The 26,539-nt window shown below is 44.0% G+C and overlaps 3 protein-coding genes across 8 annotated transcripts in view; 2 read left to right on the top strand and 1 right to left on the bottom strand.

The window, feature by feature from the left end:
- Positions 1-3,461: 3,461 nt before the first annotated feature.
- Positions 3,462-11,678, bottom strand: LOC117748358 (chromobox protein homolog 2-like). 2 transcript variants are annotated; one of them, XM_034558031.1, is made up of 5 exons: positions 11,582-11,678; positions 11,452-11,495; positions 6,176-6,241; positions 5,379-5,448; positions 3,462-5,270 (listed from the first exon to the last, which is right to left on the bottom strand). In XM_034558031.1, the coding sequence occupies exons 1-5, from the start codon at positions 11,645-11,647 to the stop codon at positions 3,900-3,902; spliced, it is 1,617 nt and encodes a 538-aa protein (XP_034413922.1). In that variant the 5' UTR covers positions 11,648-11,678; the 3' UTR covers positions 3,462-3,899. The 2 variants fall into 2 exon arrangements, with proteins under 2 accessions (XP_034413922.1, XP_034413921.1); XM_034558030.1 differs by having other exon boundaries at positions 3,462-5,273.
- Positions 11,679-12,763: 1,085 nt separating this feature from the next.
- LOC117748387 (cytochrome c oxidase assembly protein COX11, mitochondrial) lies at positions 12,764-18,970 on the top strand. 3 transcript variants are annotated; one of them, XM_034558081.1, is made up of 5 exons: positions 12,764-12,952; positions 13,374-13,649; positions 13,730-13,885; positions 18,343-18,468; positions 18,555-18,970. In XM_034558081.1, the coding sequence occupies exons 2-5, from the start codon at positions 13,413-13,415 to the stop codon at positions 18,741-18,743; spliced, it is 708 nt and encodes a 235-aa protein (XP_034413972.1). In that variant the 5' UTR covers positions 12,764-12,952; positions 13,374-13,412; the 3' UTR covers positions 18,744-18,970. The 3 variants fall into 3 exon arrangements, with proteins under 3 accessions (XP_034413972.1, XP_034413973.1, XP_034413971.1); XM_034558082.1 differs by having other exon boundaries at positions 13,392-13,649; XM_034558080.1 differs by having other exon boundaries at positions 12,764-12,910.
- A 2,099-nt stretch (positions 18,971-21,069) lies between these two features.
- LOC117748359 (prolyl 4-hydroxylase subunit alpha-1-like) overlaps positions 21,070-26,539 on the top strand; it is a 10,553-nt gene continuing 5,083 nt past the window's right edge. For 2 of the 3 annotated variants that reach the window (XM_034558032.1, XM_034558033.1), the window contains exons 1-10: positions 21,070-21,183; positions 22,111-22,200; positions 22,863-22,959; positions 23,106-23,257; positions 23,335-23,472; positions 23,986-24,234; positions 24,312-24,490; positions 24,580-24,756; positions 25,494-25,564; positions 26,111-26,210. In XM_034558032.1, the coding sequence (XP_034413923.1) occupies positions 22,116-22,200; positions 22,863-22,959; positions 23,106-23,257; positions 23,335-23,472; positions 23,986-24,234; positions 24,312-24,490; positions 24,580-24,756; positions 25,494-25,564; positions 26,111-26,210 (1,248 nt within the window). In that variant the 5' untranslated portion in view covers positions 21,070-21,183; positions 22,111-22,115. Of the gene's footprint in view, positions 21,184-22,110; positions 22,201-22,862; positions 22,960-23,105; positions 23,258-23,334; positions 23,473-23,985; positions 24,235-24,311; positions 24,491-24,579; positions 24,757-25,493; positions 25,565-26,110; positions 26,211-26,539 lie in introns of those variants that run through there. The other variant, XM_034558034.1, reaches the window with a different exon arrangement.

The raw sequence follows: 26,539 nt of genomic DNA on the forward strand, positions 1-26,539 counted from the left end.
GTTGACTTCAGGTAGGTCTGTAGTTATTGACTTCAGGTCTGTAGTTATTGACTTCAGGTCTGTGGTTGTTGACTTCAGGTCTGTGGTTGTTGACTTCAGGTCTGTAGTTGTTGACTTCAGGTCTGTAGTTGTTGACTTCAGGTCTGTGGTTGTTGACTTCAGGTAGGTCTGTAGTTATTGACTTCAGGTCTGTAGTTATTGACTTCAGGTCTGTAGTTGTTGACTTCAGGTCTGTGGTTGTTGACTTCAGGTAGGTCTGTAGTTATTGACTTCAGGTCTGTAGTTATTGACTTCAGGTCTGTAGTTGTTGACTTCAGGTCTGTAGTTGTTGACTTCAGGTCTGTAGTTGTTGACTTCAGGTCTGTGGTTGTTGACTTCAGGTAGGTCTGTAGTTATTGACTTCAGGTCTGTAGTTATTGACTTCAGGTCTGTAGTTGTTGACTTCAGGTCTGTGGTTGTTGACTTCAGGTAGGTCTGTAGTTATTGACTTCAGGTCTGTAGTTGTTGACTTCAGGTCTGTGATTGTTGACTTCAGGTCTGTAGTTGTTGACTTCAGGTCTGTAGTTGTTGACTTCAGGTCTGTGGTTGTTGACTTCAGGTAGGTCTGTAGTTGTTGACTTCAGGTCTGTGGTTGTTGACTTCAGGTAGGTCTGTAGTTGTTGACTTCAGGTCTGTGGTTGTTGACTTCAGGTCTGTAGTTATTGACTTCAGGTCTGTAGTTGTTGACTTCAGGTCTGTAGTTGTTGACTTCAGGTCTGTGGTTGTTGACTTCAGGTCTGTAGTTATTGACTTCAGGTCTGTAGTTATTGACTTCAGGTCTGTAGTTGTTGACTTCAGGTCTGTGGTTGTTGACTTCAGGTCTGTAGTTATTGACTTCAGGTCTGTAGTTGTTGACTTCAGGTCTGTAGTTGTTGACTTCAGGTCTGTGGTTGTTGACTTCAGGTCTGTAGTTGTTGACTTCAGGTCTGTGGTTGTTGACTTTAGGTCTGTAGTTGTTGACTTCAGGTCTGTGGTTGTTGACTTCAGGTCTGTGGTTGTTGACTTCAGGTCTGTGGTTGTTGACTTCAGGTCTGTGGTTGTTGACTTCAGGTCTGTGGTTGTTGACTTCAGATGGGTCAGAGTGGGTTGAGAAGAGCTTTTTAGGGTTAGATGAAGAGGATTCGATTCTGGATTGATAGAACAGACTTTTGGCTGCAGAGAAGGAGGAGAGAAGGAGGAGAGGAGGAGGAGAGGAGGAGGAGAGGAGGAGAGAAAGAGGAGAGAAGGAGGAGAGCAGGAGGAGAGGAGGAGGAGAGAAGGAGGAGAGAAGGAGGAGATAAGGAGGAGGAGAGCAGGAGGAGAGCAGGAGGAGAGAAGGAGGAGAGCAGGAGGAGAGCAGGAGGAGAGGAGGAGAGGAGGAGAGAAGGAGGAGGAGAGGAGGAGATAAGGAGGAGGAGAGAAGGAGGAGAGAAGGAGGAGGAGAGAAGGAGGAGAGGAGGAGAGAAGGAGGAGAGAAGGAGGAGAGAAAGAGGAGATAAGGAGGAGGAGAGAAGGAGGAGAGAAAGAGGAGATAAGGAGGAGGAGAGAAGGAGGAGAGGAGGAGAGAAGGAGGAGAGAAAGAGGAGATAAGGAGGAGGAGAGAAGGAGGAGAGAAAGAGGAGATAAGGAGGAGGAGAGAAGGAGAGCAGGTCGTCGGCGTCTTTGGATTCTCTCCAGTCAGAACCTCGGAGACAGAGACTTGAGGACAGAGAATCAGAGTCGGTTTATTATTTCTTTTAACTTTATTAACAGTTTATTTAATCTGTTAATCGATCGTTAATCCGTTTGTGCAGTTTAACAATAAACAAAAAGAAGAAAGATTAAAGCTCTAAATATTGAACAAAGATCAATAGAAAGACAAAGACTTCATTGATTTGATACTTTATACTTTATTTCCAATATCTTGTAATGTGAGCGAGCTCACGAGCACCAGATGAGAACTTATTTACAATATAAATTAACATTCAGAAGACACTGTGACGGTAAAATGTATTAAAATGGTATAAAAGTGGGTAAATATAAGTGATGATGAGTTTAGTGCAACTGTCAACAACAACAAATAAACAATTCACATTCATAAACAGCTTTGGTCCAAAGAGAACTGAAGAGAGGAAACCGAGACGGGGCTGGTTTGTTTGTTTGTTTGTTTGTCTGTTTGTTTTCTCTATTTGTTTGTTTGTTTGTGGATGAGAACGTTTACGTCACTTTTTTTATTTTTTATATATATTCATGTTAAACATGCTGAAGTCACATATTTAGTTTGGATTCAGGTCCAACAAGCACCTGAGGCACTGAGGAGGAGGAGGAGGAGGAGGAATAGGAGGAGGAGGAGGAGGAGGAGGAGGAGGAATAGGAGGAGGAGGAGGAGGAGGAGGAGGAGGAAGAAGAGGAGGAGGAGGAGGAGGAGGAAGAAGAAGAGGAGGAGGAGGAGGAGGAGGAGTAGGAAGAAGAGGAGGAGGAGGAGGAGGAGGAAGAAGAGGAGGAGGAGGAAGAAGAAGAGGAGGAGGAGAAGTAGGAAGAGGAGGAAGAAGAGGAGGAGGAGGAGGAAGAAGAAGAGGAGGAGGAGGAGGAGTAGGAAGAAGAGGAGGAGGAGGAGGAGGAGGAAGAAGAGGAGGAGGAGGAAGAAGAAGAGGAGGAGGAGAAGTAGGAAGAAGAGGAGGAGGAGGAGGAGGAAGAAGAAGAGGAGGAGGAGGAGGAAGAAGAAGAGGAGGAGGAGTAGGAAGAAGAGGAGGAGGAGGAGGAGGAGGAGGAAGAGGAGGAGGAAGAAGAGGAGGAGGAGGAGGAGGAGGAAGAAGAGGAGGAGGAGGAAGAAGAAGAGGAGGAGGAGGAGGAGGAGGAAGAAGAGGAGGAGGAGGAGGAGGAAGAAGAAGAGGAGGAGGAGGAGTAGGAAGAAGAGGAGGAGGAGGAGGAGGAAGAAGAGGAGGAGGAGGAGGAGGAGGAGGAGGAGGAAGAGGAGGAGGAAGAAGAGGAGGAGGAGGAGGAAGAGGAGGAGGAAGAGGAGTATGAAGAGGAGGAGGAGGAACAGGAGGATGAAGATGATCAAGAAGAGGAGCAGGAGAAAGAAGAGAAGGAGGAGGAAGAAGAGGAGTATGAAGAGGAGGAGGAGGAGGAGGAGGAGGATGAAGATGATCAAGAAGAGGAGGAGAGTGAACGGATCAATAACTCATTGGGGGAAAACAAATCGTCTTCACTCAGCGTTCTCTTGTTGATGCTTTCATCACCTTCATGTTCTTCTTCATCACCTTCATGTTCTTCATCACCTTCATGTTCTTCTTCATCACCTTCATGTTCTTCTTCATCACCTTCATGTTCTTCTTCATCACCTTCATGTTCTTCATCACCTTCATGTTCTTCTTCATCACCACCTTCATGTTCTTCTTCATCACCTTCATGTTCTTCATCACCTTCATGTTCTTCTTCATCACCACCTTCATGTTCTTCTTCATCACCTTCATGTTCTTCTTCATCACCTTCATGTTCTTCATCACCTTCATGTTCTTCTTCATCACCTTCATGTTCTTCATCACCTTCATGTTCTTCACCACCTGGTGAATGAAGACTTTGACCTTTAATGTATCGACTTGACAGTTCAACATCCGTTCAAAAAGTTACAATTTAACGTGTTTTTGGTTCCAAGCGGCCCGTTGAGGTCTCGGCGCCAGATGTTCTCCTAGGTTCTCCTAGGTTCTCAATCTGCGGGTTCTTAAGTGCACGTCGTCTCCGCAGCAGTGGAGTGTATGTGTTGGTTCCACAACAGAACCACTTGAACTGGGTGTGAACACGAAATGATGGATCGGAGTTCCCGGGATCCGGGTCGGGAAACCGGACCCTCGCGGAGCTCTGAGAGAGAACCCTGAGAGCGGACCAGCTGACCGAACCTGTCAGTGGTTCCTCGAGTTGAAGAACCCGACGCTGGTCGGCGACTCCTTCACCGTCACCGTGATGAAGTTGGCCGTGACGTCGGTGACGAACACGTGCTCCAGGAGGCTCCGGGCCGGCCGCCAGTCCGACTCTGCGTCGGACCCGGCGGCATCGCCGGCGCCGCCGCCTCCGAGGAGTCCGGGCCGGCTGCCGGTGGGATACGGCGCCACGTCGTCCGGCTCCGATTCGCTGCTGCTGGTCTCGTCGGAGTCTCCGGTGCTAAGTTCGTTCAGGCTCCGGTTCTGGGAGGCGAGCGCGTGTTTCCTCTCCTCGTGTCTCCCGCCGCCGGTTCCCGTGGTCTTCGTGGTCTTCGCGGTCTTCGCGGTCGCCTCCTTCCCCCGCTCTCCGCCGGCCACCAGACCGGACCGCTGGCCCGCCGAGGTCCGAGTCTCTTTGCCGCTGGCCACTCCTCCTTTCGTGACGTGGCCGCCACTCCTCAAGCTCGACCTCGCCGGCGCTCCGGCGCTGTTCCCCAGCAGGCCGGCGGCTCCACCCGGCGGCCGGCTGACGCTCTGCAGGTTGAGAGCTCGGAGGTTCAGCGCCTGGTTGGCTCGGTCTCGCGGCGTCGGCGAGGACGTCGCTTTGGGGAGGCTCTGCTGCTTGTGTTGGACCGAGCCGGCGCCCTCCTGCCTCCTCTGGCCCAGCGGGGAGCGCTGAACCGCCGGGCCGCCGAAGCCGCCGTGCAAACCCGACGACCCCGAACCGCCGCCGGGTTTCACCGCTTTGTACCCGTCCGCTCTGCCGCTTCCTGCTTCTGAGACGGAGCGCTTCAGCTCGGACAGAGAGTTCTTGCTGTAGGAGGACGGCGACATGGAGCGACTGGTCCAGATGCAGCTGAGGGATCCGGTTTTGGAGGCGGCGGTCTGGGAGAAGGAGCTGGAGGAGGTGTGGGAGGCGGGGAAGGCCTCCTCCCTGGAGGCCCGGCTCAGACCCGTGTAGGTGAAGCTGGCAGGCTGTAGAGGTTTCTTCACACCAGGGCGAGGGTCCTCCCTGGGTGGTCTGAGCACCTGGTGGTGGCGAGGAGGAGGAGGGGAAGGAGGAGGAAGAGGAGAAGGAGAAGGGGAAATGGAAGGAGAAGGAGGAGGTCTGCTCTTCGCCTGTCTCAGCGCCCTCAGGTCCGGGTGCAGCGGCTTCCTGCCGCGCTTCTTCTTGCAGGGAGGGTCCGGCTTGGCGAGCACCATCTGGGGCCTCTTCTGGGGGGCGGAGGGGACTCGAGGCTTCACCTTCGGACTGCGCTCCTCGTCCTCCGAGGAAGAGGAGGAGGCAGACGACGAAAGGCCGGAGGACGAGGAGGAAGAGGAGCGGCTGTCTTTCGTGGCGGCTGGCTCGGGCTGCTGAGAGGAGAAAGAGGAGAAAGAGGAGAAAGAGGAGGATGACCGAGACAGGAAGCTTCACATGAGACTGTGAAGAAGAAGAAGAAGATGATGATGATGATTTACCAGAATCTTCCTCGGTCTTCCTCTCGGCCGCTTCCCTTTCTTCTGGAACAGAAGCTCCCGCTCTTGTTCTCTGACAAACACCAACACACCATTAACACCATTAACACCATTAACACCATTAACACCATTAACATGAAGACCAGGACAGGAGGCTGAAAGCTCTGGAACACGAGTCCACCTGGAGCCACCAACGACATGTTGACACAATGTTGACACAATGTTTACACAATGTTGACACAAAGTTGACACAATGTAGACATAATGTTTACACAATGTTTACATAATGTTGACACAATGTTTACACAATGTGGACACAAAGTTTACACAATGTGGACACAATGTTTACACAATGTGGACACAATGTTTACACAATGTGGACACAAAGTTTACACAATGTGGACACAATGTTTACACAATGTGGACACAAAGTTGACACAATGTAGACATAATGTTGACACAAAGTTGACACAATGTAGACATAATGTTTACACAATGTTTACATAATGTTGACACAATGTTTACACAATGTGGACACAAAGTTTACACAATGTGGACACAATGTTTACACAATGTGGACACAAAGTTGACACAATGTAGACATAATGTTTACACAATGTTTACATAATGTTGACACAATGTTTACACAATGTGGACACAATGTTTAAATAATGTTGACACAACCTCAACATTATGTTTACATAATGTTGACACAATGTTGACATAATGTGGACACGATGTTGACATAATGTTTATGTTCTTTATCAATGGTTCCCACCAACCCAGTGAATCAAAGTCACCTCTTGTGGAACGCTGCCAGCAGCCTCGGGTCCAGGATGTTCTCCTCCGGCTCCCAGCTGTTGTGTCTGAGAAGAGTTTGAAAGAAACTTCACTTCTGTGACTTTGAGCTTCACTGAGACTCGTTTCAGAGTCTCAGTGTGATCACCCACAGAGATAAAGAGCAATTCAAATTAACCAAAAAACACCTCAATAAACCAAAAGCCACCTCAATAAAGGAATATATCAGTGTATATATACCGGTACATATCTGTGTATAATACAGGTATATATCTGTGTATAATACAGGTACATATCTGTGTATATACAGGTACATATCTGTGTATAATACAGGTATATATCTGTGTATAATACAGGTACATATCTGTGTATATACAGGTACATATCTGTGTATAATACAGGTATATATCTGTGTATATACAGGTACATATCTGTGTATAATACAGGTATATATATGTGTATATACCGGTACATATCTGTGTATATACCGGTACATATCTGTGTATATACAGGTATATATCTGTGTATATACAGGTACATATCTGTGTATACTACAGGTACATATCTGTGTATATACAGGTACATATCTGTGTATATACAGGTATATATCTGTGTATATACAGGTATATATCTGTGTATATACAGGTACATATCTGTGTATAATACAGGTACATATCTGTGTATATACAGGTACATATCTGTGTATATACTGGTACATATCTGTGTATAATACAGGTATAATACAGGTATATATCTGTGTATAATACAGGTACATATCTGTGTATAATACAGGTACATATCTGTGTATATACAGGTACATATCTGTGTATATACAGGTACATATCTGTCTATATACCGGTACATATCTGTGTATATACAGGTAATATACTGGTACATATCTGTGTATATACCTGTATATATCTGTGTATAATACAGGTATATATCTGTGTATATACAGGTACATATCTGTGTATAATACAGGTACATATCTGTGTATATACAGGTACATATCTGTGTATATACTGGTACATATCTGTGTATAATACAGGTATAATACAGGTATATATCTGTGTATAATACAGGTACATATCTGTGTATAATACAGGTACATATCTGTGTATATACAGGTACATATCTGTGTATATACAGGTACATATCTGTCTATATACTGGTACATATCTGTGTATAATACAGGTATAATACAGGTACATATCTGTGTATATACCGGTATATATCTGTGTATATACAGGTACATATCTGTGTATATACAGGTATATATCTGTGTATATACAGGTACATATCTGTGTATAATACAGGTACATATCTGTGTATATACAGGTACATATCTGTGTATAATACAGGTACATATCTGTGTATATACAGGTACATATCTGTGTATAATACAGGTACATATCTGTGTATATACAGGTACATATCTGTGTATATACTGGTACATATCTGTGTATAATACAGGTATAATACAGGTATATATCTGTGTATAATACAGGTATATATCTGTGTATATACAGGTACATATCTGTGTATATACAGGTACATATCTGTCTATATACTGGTACATATCTGTGTATAATACAGGTATAATACAGGTACATATCTGTGTATATACCGGTATATATCTGTGTATATACAGGTACATATCTGTGTATATACAGGTATATATCTGTGTATATACAGGTACATATCTGTGTATATACCTGTATATATCTGTGTATAATACAGGTACATATCTGTGTATATACCGGTACATATCTGTGTATATACAGGTAATATACTGGTACATATCTGTGTATATACCTGTATATATCTGTGTATAATACAGGTATATATCTGTGTATATACAGGTACATATCTGTGTATAATACAGGTATATATCTGTGTATAATACAGGTACATATCTGTGTATAATACAGGTACATATCTGTGTATATACAGGTACATATCTGTGTATATACAGGTACATATCTGTGTATATACAGGTATATATCTGTGTATATACAGGTAATATACTGGTACATATCTGTGTATATACCTGTATATATCTGTGTATAATACAGGTATATATCTGTCTATATACCGGTACATATCTGTGTATATACAGGTAATATACTGGTACATATCTGTGTATATACCTGTATATATCTGTGTATATACAGGTACATATCTGTGTATATACAGGTACATATCTGTGTATATACAGGTACATATCTGTCTATATACTGGTACATATCTGTGTATAATACAGGTATAATACAGGTATATATCTGTGTATAATACAGGTATATATCTGTGTATATACAGGTACATATCTGTGTATATACAGGTACATATCTGTGTATATACCGGTACATATCTGTGTATATACAGGTACATATCTGTGTATATACCGGTACATATCTGTGTATATACAGGTACATATACTGGTACATATCTGTGTATATACCTGTATATATCTGTGTATAATACAGGTATATATCTGTGTATAATACAGGTATATATCTGTGTATAATACAGGTATATATCTGTGTATATACAGGTATATATCTGTGTATATACAGGTATATATCTGTGTATATACAGGTATATATCTGTGTATATACAGGTATATATCTGTGTATAATACAGGTATATATCTGTGTATATACAGGTACATATACTGGTACATATCTGTGTATATACCTGTATATATCTGTGTATAATACAGGTATATATCTGTGTATATACAGGTACATATCTGTGTATATACAGGTATATATCTGTGTATATACTGGTACATATCTGTGTATATACAGGTACATATCTGTGTATATACAGGTACATATCTGTGTATATACAGGTACATATATGTGTATATACCGGTACATATCTGTGTATAATACAGGTACATATATGTGTATATACAGGTACATATCTGTGTATATACCGGTATATATCTGTGTATATACCGGTACATATCTGTGTATATACAGGTACATATCTGTGTATATACAGGTACATATCTGTGTATATACCGGTATATATCTGTGTATAATACAGGTAATATACTGGTACATATCTGTGTATATACCTGTATATATCTGTGTATAATACAGGTACATATATGTGTATATACAGGTACATATCTGTGTATATACCGGTACATATCTGTGTATATACAGGTACATATATGTGTATATACCGGTACATATCTGTGTATATACAGGTACATATCTGTGTATATACAGGTACATATCTGTGTATATACAGGTACATATCTGTGTATATACCGGTACATATCTGTGTATATACAGGTACATATCTGTGTATATACCGGTACATATCTGTGTATATACAGGTACATATCTGTGTATATACAGGTACATATCTGTGTATATACAGGTACATATCTGAGTATATACAGGTACATATCTGAGTATATACCGGTATATATCTGTGTATATACAGATATTATACAGGTACATATATGTGTATAATACAGGTACATATATGTGTATATACAGGTATATATCTGTGTATATACAGGTATTATACAGGTATATATCTGTGTATATACAGGTATTATACAGGTATATATCTGTGTATAATACAGGTACATATCTGTGTATATACTGGTATATATGTGTATAATACAGGTATTATACAGGTATATATCTGTGTATATACAGGTATTATACAGGTATATATCTGTGTATAATACAGGTACATATCTGTGTATATACAGGTATTATACAGGTATATATCTGTGTATATACAGGTATTATACAGGTACATATCTGTGTATATACAGGTATATATCTGTGTATATACAGGTACATATCTGTGTATATACTGGTATATATGTGTATAATACAGGTATTATACATGTATATATCTGTGTATAATACAGGTACATATCTGTGTATATACAGGTATTATACAGGTATATATCTGTGTATATACAGGTATTATACAGGTACATATCTGTGTATTATACAGGTACATATATGTGTATATACAGGTATATATCTGTGTATATACTGGTATATATCTGTGTATATACAGGTATTATACAGGTATATATCTGTGTATAATACAGGTACATATCTGTGTATATACAGGTATTATACAGGTATATATCTGTGTATATACAGGTATTATACAGGTACATATCTGTGTATTATACAGGTACATATCTGTGTATAATACAGGTACATATATGTGTATATATAGGTATATATCTGTGTATATACTGGTATATATCTGTGTATATACAGGTATTATACAGGTATATATCTGTGTATATACAGGTATTATACAGGTACATATCTGTGTATATACAGGTATTATACAGGTATATATCTGTGTATATACAGGTATTATACAGGTACATATCTGTGTATATACAGGTATTATACAGGTATATATCTGTGTATATACAGGTATTATACAGGTACATATCTGTGTATTATACAGGTACATATATGTGTATATACCGGTACATATCTGTGTATATACCGGTACATATATGTGTATATACTGGTATATATCTGTGTATAATACAGGTACATATATGTGTATATACCGGTACATATATGTGTATATACCGGTACATATCTGTGTATATACAGGTACATATCTGTGTATATACCGGTACATATATGTGTATATACTGGTATATATCTGTGTATAATACAGGTACATATATGTGTATATACCGGTACATATCTGTGTATATACCGGTACATATCTGTGTATAATACAGGTATATATCTGTGTATATACAGGTATATATCTGTGTATAATACAGGTACATATCTGTGTATATACAGGTACATATCTGTGTATATACAGGTACATATCTGTGTATATACAGGTACATATCTGTGTATATACAGGTACATATCTGTGTATATACAGGTACATATCTGTGTATATACAGGTACATATCTGTGTATAATACAGGTACATATCTGTGTATATACAGGTATATACCGCTCTATCTCTGTGTATAACCTAGAGGGGTCCAGATTAAATGGCTGCTGTGCTATCTGGTGCCGCTCGTCCCCGTGTGTTCGGCTAACAGACCACCAGCCTCTCTGGCCTGAAAACGGCTCAGAAAAGCGGACCGAGCGGAGCCGAAATGGCGGCCGCGTGCTCGGCGCGTGCCCGTGCGGCTGCCCGTCCGGACGCTAAATAAGAACAAAACCCGCAGTTCGAGTCCCGGGGCTCGGACGCATCCCCTCCATTGTTGGGTGCCATGTTTGCGTGTTGCGGGACTCACTTGGACGACCACCCCCTCCACTTCACCAGATACTCAGCCTTTCCCTGCGGAAAGAGAGCATACGAGAGTCAGACCCGGTCCGGGACCAGAACCCAGACCCGCAGAGCCGCAGAGCCGGTGCGTCGCTTACCTTTCTCGGCCGTTTGCTGAGGATGCATTCCGCATCGAATACCTGGCCGACTGTGACCCCCTCCATTACTACAGCAGGCAGCCCCCCGGAACGAGCCGCCGCGGCCACCGTAGGTCCTCCTCTTCGGGTTTGTTATCATGTTATAATAGCCCTAGTATTATATAGTGCTATTATATAATAGTATATAAGTATATGTATGTTTTAATACATATCATATAATCATTAACATTGTTATTATTATTATCATCATTATTCTTATTATGATATCATCATTATCATTGTTATTATTATTATCAACATCATTGTTATTTTTAAAATCATTATTATTATTATTACTTTCATCATCTTCATTATTATTATCATCATTATTATCATCATCATCATTATTATTATTATTCTTATCAACATCATTATTTTTAAAATCATTATTATTACTGTCATCTTCATTATTATTATCATCATCATCATTGTTATTATTATTATTATTATCATCATTATTATTATTATCATCATTATTATTATCATCATTATTATTATTATCATCATTATTATTATCATTATTATTATCATCATCATTATTATTATCATCATTATTATTTGTAATATCATTATTACTGCTGTTATTAATAATCATATTATTATTATTATTATATTGGTCTTCATATATATTTTATATTCTAATTATTCTTCTAATTATTCTTAATAATAATATTATTATGTTGTTATTGTTAATATGTGTATCATTACTATTATCGTTATTATTGTTATTATTATTTTAGTACTTTAGTAAATATCTTCAAGAACCCAAAACTGCTTTTACTGATCTTTATTAAACTTTATTACATTTGTTCAATATGACGACACAACAATATAATCTCACAAAGAAAGAGGAACAAACACTTATTTATACTAAAAATATGATCACGAGACAAAATAAAATAAAATGAATGGGCTGAATTAGTGTGAGAGCTCAGTTCCATTCATAGACTATAAATGATTTCATAAATAAATAATATAATGCACGTTTTATATATTCTCACGCTTCACAATGTTATAACATTTGTTTACAGTGGTTGCTCTTCATGTTTGTATTTTTATTACAAACAACAACCACACGCACACGCACACGCACACACTACACGTGACTTTAAGACAACCGGAAACAACCAAACATCTAAAATGATCGTCAACATTAACGTTGAACGTCTGTGTGCGGAACCTTTGAGCGTGTGTTTTAAAACGGGGACCTAATTCAATGTGGCACAAGTGTTACGCGTGTTTTTCTCAGTGGAACATGTTCGGTGACTGACAGGAGACTCCACTTCAAAGGTATCTGCGCGGTCAACATTAAAAACACATTTAATAACCGAGGTAAACCGAATACCCATATTAGCATGCGAGCTAAGCTAAGCTAAGCGCGTGAGCTCTACAGATCACCTCTCGTTTCTGGGTTTTAACTATCGCACATGCGCACTGCGATGCCACTGGAGACACTAGATCCATTTAAATAGCTAGTGATCGATATGTGTAATGCAGAGTGATCAGAGATGATGTATTAAGTCTAAAGCAGCATATTAAATGTGTTAATAAGCAAAGTGACTTTTATAAAATGACTTTTTCTGGAGAAAACCTGACGTATTGGTTCTTGGAAGTATTTTATGTATCGATTAGTTGATCGGCTGAAGATTAATCAGCAACAACTCTTGATAACGTGTCGATAGTTGAGGTAATTTGAATGAATCCTGTCCATGTTCTCCAATGCGGGGCTTATTGATGATGTCTTTTCTTTTAGCCGTTGCTCTTCCTCCAGGTGAGTTTCCAGGTAGGCGCCATGCTCCTCCCCCTCCTGCGGCGCCCTCAGCCCCGCGTGCTCCTGACGCGGTGGCTCCTCCCCCCGCGCCTCCACGCGCCGAGCCGGGGCGCCAAGACCCGGGGCAGGAAGTCCGAGAGCCGGCAGCCGGACTGGGGGAGCCGGAACCGGACGGCGCTGACGTACATCGCCGCCGCCGGCGTCGGGATGGTCGGCCTGTCGTACGCCTCCGTGCCGCTCTACCGGCTCTACTGCCAGGTGAGGACACGCCCCCTTCCTCGCGCCCGGTGCCTTTATCCGCCGCGGCCGCGTCACCGCTGCTCGTCCTCTGCCGCCAGGCGTCGGGGCTCGGCGGCGCGCCGGTGGCCGGACACGACGCGGAGCAGGTGGAGACCATGACGCCGGTGAAGGAGCGCGTCATCAGGATCTCCTTCAACGCAGACACGCACGCCAGCCTGCAGTGGAACTTCAGACCCCAGCAGACCGAGATCTACGTGAGTCCCGGTTCCTCAGGACCCCGTATGTATTGGATGTATGTTCTCTCTTGAGTCCCGGTTCCTCAGGACCCCGTATGTACTGGATGTATGTTCTCTCTTGAGACCCGGTTCCTCAGGACCCCGTATGTACTGGATGTATGTTCTCTCTTGAGACCCGGTTCCTCAGGACCCTGTATGTACTGGATGTATGTTCTCTCTTGAGACCCGGTTCCTCCAGACCCCTTATGTACTATCTCTATGTTCTCTCTTGAGACCCGGTTCCTCAGGACCCCGTATGTACTGGATGTATGTTCTCTTATGTTCTCTCTTGAGACCCGGTTCCTCCAGACCCCTTATGTACTATCTCTATGTTCTCTCTTGAGACCCGGTTCCTCAGGACCCCTTATGTACTGGATGTATGTTCTCTATTGAGACCCGGTTCCTCAGGACCCCGTATGTACTGGATGTATGTTCTCTCTTGAGACCTGGTTCCTCCAGACCCCTTATGTACTGGATGTATGTTCTCTCTTGAGTCCCGGTTCCTCAGGACCCCGTATGTACTGGATGTATGTTCTCTCTTGAGACCCGGTTCCTCAGGACCCCGTATGTACTGGATGTATGTTCTCTCTTGAGTCCCGGTTCCTCAGGACCCCTTATGTACTATCTCTATGTTCTCTCTTGAGACCCGGTTCCTCAGGACCCCGTATGTACTGGATGTATGTTCTCTTATGTTCTCTCTTGAGACCCGGTTCCTCCAGACCCCTTATGTACTATCTCTATGTTCTCTCTTGAGACCCGGTTCCTCAGGACCCCTTATGTACTGGATGTATGTTCTCTCTTGAGACCCGGTTCCTCAGGACCCCGTATGTACTGGATGTATGTTCTCTCTTGAGACCCGGTTCCTCCAGACCCCTTATGTACTGGATGTATGTTCTCTCTTGAGTCCCGGTTCCTCAGGACCCCGTATGTACTGGATGTATGTTCTCTCTTGAGACCCGGTTCCTCAGGACCCCGTATGTACTGGATGTATGTTCTCTCTTGAGTCCCGGTTCCTCAGGACCCCTTATGTACTGGATGTATGTTCTCTCTTGAGACCCGGTTCCTCAGGACCCCTTATGTACTGGATGTATGTTCTCTCTTGAGACCCGGTTCCTCCAGACCCCTTATGTACTGTCTCTATGTTCTCTCTTGAGACCCGGTTCCTCAGGACCCCTTATGTACTGGATGTATGTTCTCTCTTGAGTCCCGGTTCCTCCAGACCCCGTATGTACTGGATGTATGTTCTCTCTTGAGACCCGGTTCCTCAGGACCCCGTATGTACTGGATGTATGTTCTCTCTTGAGACCCGGTTCCTCCAGACCCCGTATGTACTGGATGTATGTTCTCTCTTGAGACCCGGTTCCTCCAGACCCCGTATGTACTGGATGTATGTTCTCTCTTGAGTCCCGGTTCCTCAGGACCCCGTATGTACTGGATGTATGTTCTCTCTTGAGACCCGGTTCCTCAGGACCCCGTATGTACTGGATGTATGTTCTCTCTTGAGTCCCGGTTCCTCCAGACCCCGTATGTACTGGATGTATGTTCTCTCTTGAGACCCGGTTCCTCAGGACCCCGTATGTACTGGATGTATGTTCTCTCTTGAGACCCGGTTCCTCCAGACCCCTTATGTACTATCTCTATGTTCTCTCTTGAGACCCGGTTCCTCAGGACCCCTTATGTACTGGATGTATGTTCTCTCTTGAGACCCGGTTCCTCAGGACCCCGTATGTACTGGATGTATGTTCTCTCTTGAGTCCCGGTTCCTCAGGACCCCGTATGTACTGGATGTATGTTCTCTCTTGAGACCCGGTTCCTCAGGACCCCGTATGTACTGGATGTATGTTCTCTCTTGAGACCCGGTTCCTCAGGACCCCTTATGTACTGTCTCTATGTTCTCTCTTGAGACCCGGTTCCTCCAGACCCCTTATGTACTGTCTCTATGTTCTCTCTTGAGTCCCGGTTCCTCAGGACCCCGTATGTACTGGATGTATGTTCTCTCTTGAGACCCGGTTCCTCCAGACCCCGTATGTACTGGATGTATGTTCTCTCTTGAGTCCCGGTTCCTCAGGACCCCGTATGTACTGGATGTATGTTCTCTCTTGAGTCCCGGTTCCTCAGGACCCCTTATGTACTGTCTCTATGTTCTCTCTTGAGTCCCGGTTCCTCCAGACCCCGTATGTACTGGATGTATGTTCTCTCTTGAGTCCCGGTTCCTCAGGACCCCGTATGTACTGGATGTATGTTCTCTCTTGAGTCCCGGTTCCTCCAGACCCCGTATGTACTGGATGTATGTTCTCTCTTGAGACCCGGTTCCTCCAGACCTCGTATGTACTGGATGTATGTTCTCTCTTGAGTCCCTGTTCCTCCAGACCCCGTATGTACTGGATGTATGTTCTCTCTTGAGTCCCTGTTCCTCCAGACCCCTTATGTACTGTCTCTATGTTCTCTTATGTTCTCTCTTGAGACCCGGTTCCTCCAGACCCCTTATGTACTATCTCTATGTTCTCTCTTGAGACCTGATTCCTCCAGACCCCTTATTTACTGTCTCTATATTCTCTCTTGAGTCCGGTTCCTCAGGACCCCGTATGTACTGGATGTATGTTCTCTCTTGAGACCCGGTTCCTCAGGACCCCTTATGTACTGTCTCTATGTTCTCTCTTGAGACCCGGTTCCTCCAGACCCCTTATGTACTGTCTCTATGTTCTCTCTTGAGTCCCGGTTCCTCAGGACCCCGTATGTACTGGATGTATGTTCTCTCTTGAGACCCGGTTCCTCCAGACCCCTTATGTACTGTCTCTATGTTCTCTCTTGAGTCCCGGTTCCTCAGGACCCCGTATGTACTGGATGTATGTTCTCTCTTGAGTCCCGGTTCCTCCAGACCCCGTATGTACTGGATGTATGTTCTCTCTTGAGACCCGGTTCCTCCAGACCCCGTATGTACTGGATGTATGTTCTCTCTTGAGTCCCGGTTCCTCAGGACCCCGTATGTACTGGATGTATGTTCTCTCTTGAGTCCCATTTCCTCCAGACCCCTTATGTACTATCTCTATGTTCTCTCTTGAGACCTGATTCCTCCAGACCCCTTATTTACTGTCTCTATGTTCTCTCTTGTGTCCGGTTCCTCCAGACCCCTTATTTACTGTCTCTATGTTCTCTCTTGTGTCCGGTTCCTCCAGACCCCTTATGTACTGTCTCTATGTTCTCTCTTGAGACCCGGTTCCTCCAGACCCCTTATGTACTATCTCTATGTTCTCTCTTGAGACCCGATTCCTCCAGACCCCTTATTTACTGTCTCTATGTTCTCTCTTGAGTCCCGGTTCCTCCAGACCCCGTATGTACTGGATGTATGTTCTCTCTTGAGACCCGGTTCCTCCAGACCCCTTATGTACTGTCTCTATGTTCTCTCTTGAGACCCAGTTCCTCCAGACCCCTTATGTACTGTCTCTATGTTCTCTCTTGAGTCCCGGTTCCTCCAGACCCCTTATTTACTCCCTCAATGTTCTCTCTTGAGTCCCGGTTCCTCCAGACCCCTTATTTACTCCCTCAATGTTCTCTCTTGAGTCCCGGTTCCTCCAGACCCCTTATGTACTGTCTCTTATGTTCTCTCTTGAGTCCCGGTTCCTCCAGACCCCTTATGTACTATCTCTATGTTCTCTCTTGAGTCCCGGTTCCTCCAGACCCCGTATGTACTTGATGTATGTTCTCTTATGTTCTCTCTTGAGACCCGGTTCCTCCAGACCCCGTATGTACTGGATGTATGTTCTCTTATGTTCTCTCTTGAGACCCGGTTCCTCCAGACCCCTTATGTACTATCTCTATGTTCTCTCTTGAGTTCCGGTTCCTCCAGACCCCGTATGTACTGGATGTATGTTCTCTCTTGAGACCCGGTTCCTCCAGACCCCTTATTTACTGTCCCTATGTTCTCTCTTGAGACCCGGTTCCTCCAGACCCCTTATTTACTGTCCCTATGTTCTCTCTTGAGACCCAGTTCCTCCAGACCCCTTATGTACTATCTCTATGTTCTCTCTTGAGACCCGGTTCCTCCAGACCCCTTATTTACTGTCCCTATGTTCTCTCTTGAGTCCCGGTTCCTCCAGACCCCTTATGTACTGTCTCTATGTTCTCTTTTGTTCTCTCGTGAGTCCCGGTTCCTCCAGACCCCTTATTTACTGTCTCTATGTTCTCTCTTGAGACCCGGTTCCTCCAGACCCCTTATTTACTGTCCCTATGTTCTCTCTTGAGACCCGGTTCCTCCAGACCCCTTATTTACTGTCCCTATGTTCTCTTACGTTCTCTCTTGAGACCCGGTTCCTCCAGACCCCTTATTTACTGTCTCTATGTTCTCTCGAGTCCTGGATCCTGATCCTCGGGTCCTGACTCTTGGGTCTTGGGCCCCGGGTCCTGACTCCTGGTCCTGGCCTGTGTCTGTTGTGCAGGTGGTTCCAGGTGAGACGGCGCTGGCATTCTACAGAGCGAAGAACCCCACCAACAAGCCCATCATCGGCATCTCCACCTACAACGTGGTGCCCTTCGACGCGGGCCAGTACTTCAACAAGATCCAGGTAGTCTAGTCCTCTAGAGTCCGGGCTCCGCCCCACCAACGTGACCCGGATGACGAGCCGGTGGTTCTGTGCTGGTCTCTCCGCAGTGCTTCTGCTTCGAGGAGCAGCGCCTGAACCCCCACGAGGAGGTGGACATGCCGGTCTTCTTCTATATCGACCCCGAGTTCGATGAGGACCCCCGGATGGCCCGCGTGGACACCATCACGCTGTCCTACACCTTCTTCGAGGCCAAGGAGGGCCAGAAGCTCCCTCTGCCCGGGTACAGCTACAACTGAGGGGGACCGGGAACCGGATCCTGGTTCAGACCTCAGACCGAGTAAAGAAGCAAAATACTCATCCGAGACTATTCTTTTTTTTTTGGTGCTTTTAATTTGAAAAAACACAGACTTTTACACTGAAAATCAAAACAGGAAACAAGTGCCGCTGTGAGGAAAATATAATATTTAGAGAAGAAATGATCTTTTAATACAATAAATACGGTCGGATGTTACATCTTCTTCTTCTTCTTCTTCTTCTTCTTCTTCTTCTTCTTCTTCTTCTTCTTCTTCTTCTTCTTCTTCTTCTTCTTCTTCTTCTTCTTCTTCTTCTTCTTCTTCTTCTTCTTCTTCTTCTTCTTCTTCTTCTTCTTCTTCTTCTTCTTCTTCTTCTTCTTCTTCTTCTTCTTCTTCTTCTTCTTCTTCTTCTTCTTCTTCTTCTTCTTCTTCTTCTTCTTCTTCTTCTTCTTCTTCTTCTTCTTCTTCTTCTTCTTCTTCTTCTTCTTCTTCTTCTTCTTCTTCTTCTTCTTCTTATTATTATTATTATTATTATTATTATTATTATTATTATAAATATGATAGATTTCTGTATATTCAACAACTGGATTTGTTTGGACGCCGATTTATTTTTTCTCGGAATATTATTTTAATCCTCAAAGTAATTTTGATATTTAAAGAAATAGAAAATAAATCATTGTGTTTGTGTGTGTATATATATATATATATATATGTATGTATGTGTGTGTATGTATGTGTGTGTATGTATATATATATATATATATATATATATGTATGTGTGTATATATATATATATATATATATATATATATATATATGTATATATATGTATATATATATATTTTTTTTTTTCATGAGTTCTGATTTATTAACTCAACTTTAATTGTTTTCCCCAAAATAAACTCAAGAAAAAGATGGTAAAACATTATTTCATAGTTATTTTCTGTTGTTTGATCCCAGTTATATATATATATATTTTTTTTTAATATATATATTATAAAATGTGTTTTCTAGAGTTTGTTTTGGATGTATGATATATATTAGAGTAGAGAGTTCTTTGAGTTTAAATACTGCATGTTCCTCTGTTCGGACACCAGGGGGCAGCAGAGATCCTTAGCTTCTGCTGTTTTGGAGGAAACAAGAACTTTATTTACTTTTTTAAAATGTAAATTAAAGATTATTTTGAAAATGTGAATACGACCACGTATATACTTTTATTTTGTAGCCGCAAACAGGAAGACTTACTTCACGGGGCTGGGGGAGCGAATCAAACGCCTCCTCGCGTTTGTTGACGGGCTCTAGGTTGCCCTACCAACTCAGAGCATGGACCAATGAGACGGAGGCAGGCCCCGGGTTCAACTATCCTGATGACTGAAGTCTGGTTCAACTATCCTGATTACTGAAGTCTGGTTCAACTATCCTGATTACTGAAGTCTGGTTCAACTATCCTGATTACTGAAGTCTGGTTCAACTATCCTGATTACTGAAGTCTGGTTCAACTATCCTGAGTACTGAAGTCTGGATCAACTATCCTGATTACTGAAGTCTGGTTCAACTATCCTGATTACTGAAGTCTGGATCAACTATCCTGATTACTGAAGTCTGGTTCAACTATCCTGATTACTGAAGTCTGGTTCAACTATCCTGATTACTGAAGTCTGGTTCAACTATCCTGATTACTGAAGTCTGGTTCAACTATCCTGATTACTGAAGTCTGGATCAACTATCCTGATTACTGAAGTCTGGATCAACTATCCTGATTACTGAAGTCTGGATCAACTATCCTGATTACTGAAGTCTGGTTCAACTATCCTGATTACTGAAGTCTAAAGGTGGTCATTGTAAACTGAGGGAGTCCTATGTGGTCTAAAGGTGGTCATTGTGAACTGAGGGAGTCCTATGTGGTCTAAAGGTGGTCATTGTGAACTGAGGGAGTCCTATGTGGTCTAAAGGTGGTCATTGTAAACTGAGGGAGTCCTATGTGGTCTAAAGGTGGTCATTGTGAACTGAGGGAGTCCTATGTGGTCTAAAGGTGGTCATTGTGAACTGAGGGAGTCCTATGTGGTCTAAAGGTGGTCATTGTGAACTGAGGGAGTCCTATGTGGTCTAAAGGTGGTCATTGTGAACTGAGGGAGTCCTATGTGGTCTAAAGGTGGTCATTGTGAACTGAGGGAGTCCTATGTGGTCTAAAGGTGGTCATTGTGAACTGAGGGAGTCCTATGTGGTCTAAAGGTGGTCATTGTGAACTGAGGGAGTCCTATGTGGTCTTACATCGTGATCCATGACTCCAGGCCAGCAAGGGGCGGCAGAGCGCCCAACGGCCGCCATGTTGGAGGAACGTGGAGAAGAAGGAGGAGTTGTTGCTACTCGCAGGACTCTGGAGCAGCACTAGGAACCGGTTTGTTTAATGGATTCAACCCGCTTCTCCTCGGAGATAAAGACGGTAATAAAACATGGCGTCGTAACCGGAGACCCTCAGGAGAACGTTACTTCGCTACGGGGTTTCCCGGAAGCGGCTCCGTGTCCACGGCTCCTCTAATGTTCGACCCTTTTATTAAACCCAGTTAAACGTCCCAGTTCCGGTCTTGGTGCTGAACCGGGACCAGTGTGACTGGTTTTACTTGACTGGTCCTGTCGGTTAACTCCGGGCCACCGTCCGTTTACATGTATTCAGAGAAAATGTATATTTATATATGTATACGTATATATATATATATATATATATATATATATATATATATATATATATATACACACATATTTATGTAATTACATAACATATATATATATATACACACACATATTTATGTAATTACATAACATATATACATATACACACACATATTTATGTAATTACATAACATATATACATATACATATATATACATATACACACATATTTGTGTAATTACATAACATATATACATATACACACACGCACACACATATTTATGTAATTACATAACATATATACACACATACATTTTACCCAACATTTTCTGTTTGTCTTTTCTATTGTTTGTTTTGTTCTGTTTGTTTTTCTATTGTTTGTTTTGTTCTGTTTGTTTTTCTATTGTTTGTTTTGTTCTGTTTGTCTATGCCCTATGTGTAAAGCGTGTGTGTAAATTAAAGGTTAACGTTATTATTATAATATTATTTTTCACACATTTGCTGCATAATTTCTTGTGCTGGTCTCATAATTCCAGTATATATATTCAATTGATTGTTTTTACATATTAATGAAAACAAAAACTAATCGGTAACTTCATTTTTGATTCACCTATATTCTTAATTAAATTGAGGAAGTGAAACATTGTCAAATCTAAAATAAATGAGGATTTCCATGATGCCGTCTCTGGTTTCTCTGAAGGCTTTATGGCTCTCTGCTGGTTATTGATCCACATCTTCCTCCTCACCTCCTCCTCTTCCTTGGCTCACAATGACTTCTTCACCTCGATCGGTGAGTTCATCTTGTCCCAAGTAGTCCCAACTAGTAACAAGAAGTCCCAAGTAGTACCAAGGAGTCTCAAAAAGTTAAAATTAGTACCAACGAGGCTTAAGTAGTCCCAAGTAGTACCAACTAGTAACAAGAAGTCCCAAGTACTCCTAATTAGTCCCAAGTAGTCCCAACTAGTAACAAGAAGTCCCAAGTACTCCCAAGTAGTCCCAAGTAGTCCCAACTAGTAACAAGAAGTCCCAAGTACTCCCAAGTAGTCCCAAGTAGTACCAAGGAGTCTCAAAAAGTTAAAATTAGTACCAACGAGTCTCTAGAAGTTCAAATTAGTACAAACGAGGCTTAAGTAGTTCCAAGTAGTACCAAGCAGACCCAAGTAGTACCAACGAGTCTCAAGAAGTACCAAGTAGTACCAAGAAGTCCCAAGCAGACCCAAGTAGTACCAAAGAGTCTCAAGGAGTTTCAAGTAGTACTAAGAAGTCCCAAGTAGTACCAAGGAGTACCTAGTAGTCCCAAGTGGTGATTCATGTATTCCCTCCATTTAGTTCTCAGATCTAAACAGACTCTTTAGATTGTTATATATAATCTATAAACTCATTTCTCTCTGTTAGTTTCAACACAACATCGCTCCTTTTGTCTAATATAATATTGACCCACATGATTTTCAGGTCACATGACCGACCTGCTCTTCACAGAGAAGGACCTGGTCTCTTCCCTGAAGGACTACATCCGAGCCGAGGAGAGCAAGCTGGAGCAGGTCAGGAGGTAAAGGTCTCTCTGAGGCTCCACCCACTCACAGCTTTATACTTTACAATGAGAACGATGTCACATGACTGCTGGTGCCGATGTAAACAGGAAGTAGATTGGTTGCACACTGTACTCTGTAATGAAGAAGGCTTCTGTGTCCTCAGATGGGCCGACAGACTGGACGTCCTCTCGGCGGCGGCCACCCAGGACCCCGAGGGTTTCCTGGGACACCCGGTGAACGCCTTCAAGCTGATGAAGAGGCTGAACACGGAGTGGGGGGAGCTGGAGAGCCTTGTGCTCACCGACATGTCTGATGGTAACACACACAAACCTCCACCGCCTCCACGCCGCAGACAACCAACCGCTCTTCTTCTGTGGTGTTTTTCATTACAGGGTTCATCTCCAACCTCACCATCAAGAGGCAGCACTTCCCAAACGACGACGACCAGACCGGAGCCGCCAAAGCCCTGATGAGGCTGCTGGACACCTACCAGCTGGACACCAACACCATCTCCACCGGAGCGCTGCCAGGTATCTTCCAGAACCAGAACTAGAACCATCAACTAGAAACCAGAAACTAGGATTTAGAAACCAGATACCAGGAACCATAAACTAGGAACCAAAAACCAGAACCAGGACCAGAAACCAAAACCAGAACCAGAAAAACACAAACCACAAAGGAAAAAGAACACAAAGCAGTTTCAGGGTGTTTTTCTCTGCAGTCACATTTGTCTTTGTGGTCTTGATTTTCAAAATAAAAGTCCTGCTCCTCTATAGAAACATAACAATCATGACTAGAAGTAGAGAACTAGAACACGTCTTTAGTGCAGAATAACTAAGTTATTATGAATGAAATCATAAAAAAAGAAAAAACACAAGTTGAATTTCTTTGATAATTTCTTTTACAAAAAGTGTTACTGATGTTGGGGAATCATATCCAGCCTCTTTTCGGCTTCTGGCTGATAATTGGTGCCATTTTACTGTTTTGAAAGCATGTTTTGAGGTTCAGAGGGTTGAAGGACTAAAGACCTGTCCCCTTCCCAGGCTCGTCGTCCTCTCAGCGCAGCGCCCTGACGGTGGACGACTGCTACGACCTCGGGAAGGTGGCATACTCGGAGGCGGACTACTACCACACGGAGCTGTGGATGGTTCAGGCCCTGAGGCAGCTGGACGAGGGCGAGGCTTCCAACGCTGTGGACGCCGTCACCATCCTGGACTACCTGAGCTACTCCGTCTACCAGCAGGGGGCGCTGGAGAGGGCGCTGGCCTTCACCCGGAGGCTGCTGGCGCTCGGTGAGTCACACGCCGCCAAATGCCATTTCTATCTTGGTTCACGTGTGACTGAGCTGGACTGTGAATCTCCCGGTTAGACCCGACCCACCTGAGGGCCAAGGGGAACCTGAAGTACTTTGAGTATCAGCTGGACAAACAGAAGGCCGACGAGGAGGGGGGGGGGAGGCAGAGGAGTGAGACCCGGGGTCGCCCTGCTGACTACCTGCCAGAGAGGAAGAAGTACGAGCAGCTGTGTCGCGGCGAGGGCCTGAGGATGGTGAGGAGGAGACGAGCTTAACGAATGCACACTCGACACTTTTCGTCCACGTCACCCCTTTCTTCTTCCTCTTCTTCTTCTTCTGTCAGACTCCTCGCAGGCAGAGCCGCCTCTTCTGCCGTTACCACGACAACAACCGCCACCCGAAATACGTGATCGGTCCGGTGAAGCAGGAGGACGAGTGGGACCGACCGCGCATCGTCCGATACCACGACATCGTGTCCGATGCGGAGATAGAGAAAGTGAAAGAGCTGGCCAAGCCCAAGGTGAGTCTGTCCAGATGGGACCGCTGAGAAGGGAGTGACCCCCAGAGTAAAGTGAGACAGTGGGGAGTAAAGGGAGACATTGAGGAGTAGTGAGACAGTGGGGAGTGGAGTGAGACAATAAGGGAGTAAAGTGAGACAGTGGGGAGTAGAGTGAGACAGTGGGGAGTAAAGTGAGACAGTGGGGAGTAGAGTGAGACAGTGGGGAGTAAAGGGAGACATTGAGGAGTAGTGAGACAGTGGGGAGTAAAGGGAGACATTAAGGAAGTAAAGTGAGACATTAAGGGAGTAAAGTGAGACACTAAGGGAGTAAAGTGAGACAGTGAGGAGTAGAGTGAGACAGTGGGGAGTAAAGGGAGACATTGAGGAGTAGTGAGACAGTGGGGAGTAAAGGGAGACATTGAGGAGTAGTGAGACAGTGGGGAGTAAAGGGAGACATTGAGGAGTAGTGAGACAGTGGGGAGTAGAGTGAGACAGTGGGGAGTAGAGTGAGACAGTGGGGAGTAAAGGGAGACATTGAGGAGTAGTGAGACAGTGGGGAGTAGAGTGAGACAATAGGGGAGTAGAGTGAGACAGTGGGGAGTAAAGGGAGACATTAAGGAAGTAAAGTGAGACATTAAGGGAGTAAAGTGAGACACTAAGGGAGTAAAGTGAGACAGTGAGGAGTAGAGTGAGACAGAGGGGTGAGTAGTAGAGTGAGACAAAGTGTTTCCCTAACTGTCAGCTGATTGGCTCCACAGCTGCGTCGAGCCACCATCTCTAACCCAGTGACTGGTGTTCTAGAGACGGCCCACTACCGCATCAGTAAGAGGTAAGAGCTGCCTGTCTGTCCCTCTCTGTCTACCTGTCTGTCCCTCTCTCTCCTCTATGTCTACCTGTCTGTCCCTCTGTATACCTGTCTCTCTCTCTCCTCTCTGTCTACCTGTCTGTCTCTCTCTCTACCTGTCTGTCTCTCTCTCTCTCCTCTCTGTCTACCTGTCTGTCTCTCCCTCTCTGTCTACCTGTCTCTCCCTCTCTACCTGTCTGTCCCTCTCTCTCTCTTCTCTGTCTACCTGTCTGTCTCTCCCTCTCTGTCTACCTGTCTCTCTCTCCTCTATGTCTACCTGTCTGTCTCTCCCTCTATGTTTACCTGTCTCCCTCTCTCTACCTGTCTCTCCCTCTCTACCTGTCTGTCTCTCTTTCTAAAACTTAAACTAAAACAACTGTGACGAAGACATTTAAAAAAACATTGAAATGTCTCCTTGTCTTCCTCAGTAGCGCTTCAGCTTCAATGTCATGTTGAAGTGCAGTGAGACAGTGTCTCTCTCCCTTCTGTCTCTCTCTCTTCGTCCTGTCTCTCTCTCCCCCCCCCTTTCAGTGCTTGGCTCGGGGCGTTCGAGCACCCGGTGGTGGACCGGATCAACCAGAGAGTCCAGGACGTCACCGGCCTCGACGTGACCACCGCCGAGGAGCTGCAGGTGTGTGTGTGTGTCCGTTGGTCCTGAACGTCTCTCCACGTTCCCGTTGGTCCTGAACGTCTCTGCATGTTCCCGTTGGTCCTGAATGTCTCTCCACGTTCCCGTTGGTCCTGAACGTCTCTGCATGTTCCTGTTGGTCCTGAACGTCTCTCCACGTTGCCGTTGGTCCTGAACGTCTCTCCACGTTCCCGTTGGTCCTGAACGTCTCTGCATGTTCCCGTTGGTCCTGAATGTCTCTCCACGTTCCCGTTGGTCCTGAACGTCTCTGCATGTTCCCGTTGGTCCTGAATGTCTCTCCACGTTCCCGTTGGTCCTGAACGTCTCTGCAT

Source organism: Cyclopterus lumpus, chromosome 19 (assembly GCF_009769545.1).
Source record: "Cyclopterus lumpus isolate fCycLum1 chromosome 19, fCycLum1.pri, whole genome shotgun sequence".
In the NCBI taxonomy this organism is placed as follows: Eukaryota; Metazoa; Chordata; class Actinopteri; order Perciformes; family Cyclopteridae; genus Cyclopterus; species Cyclopterus lumpus.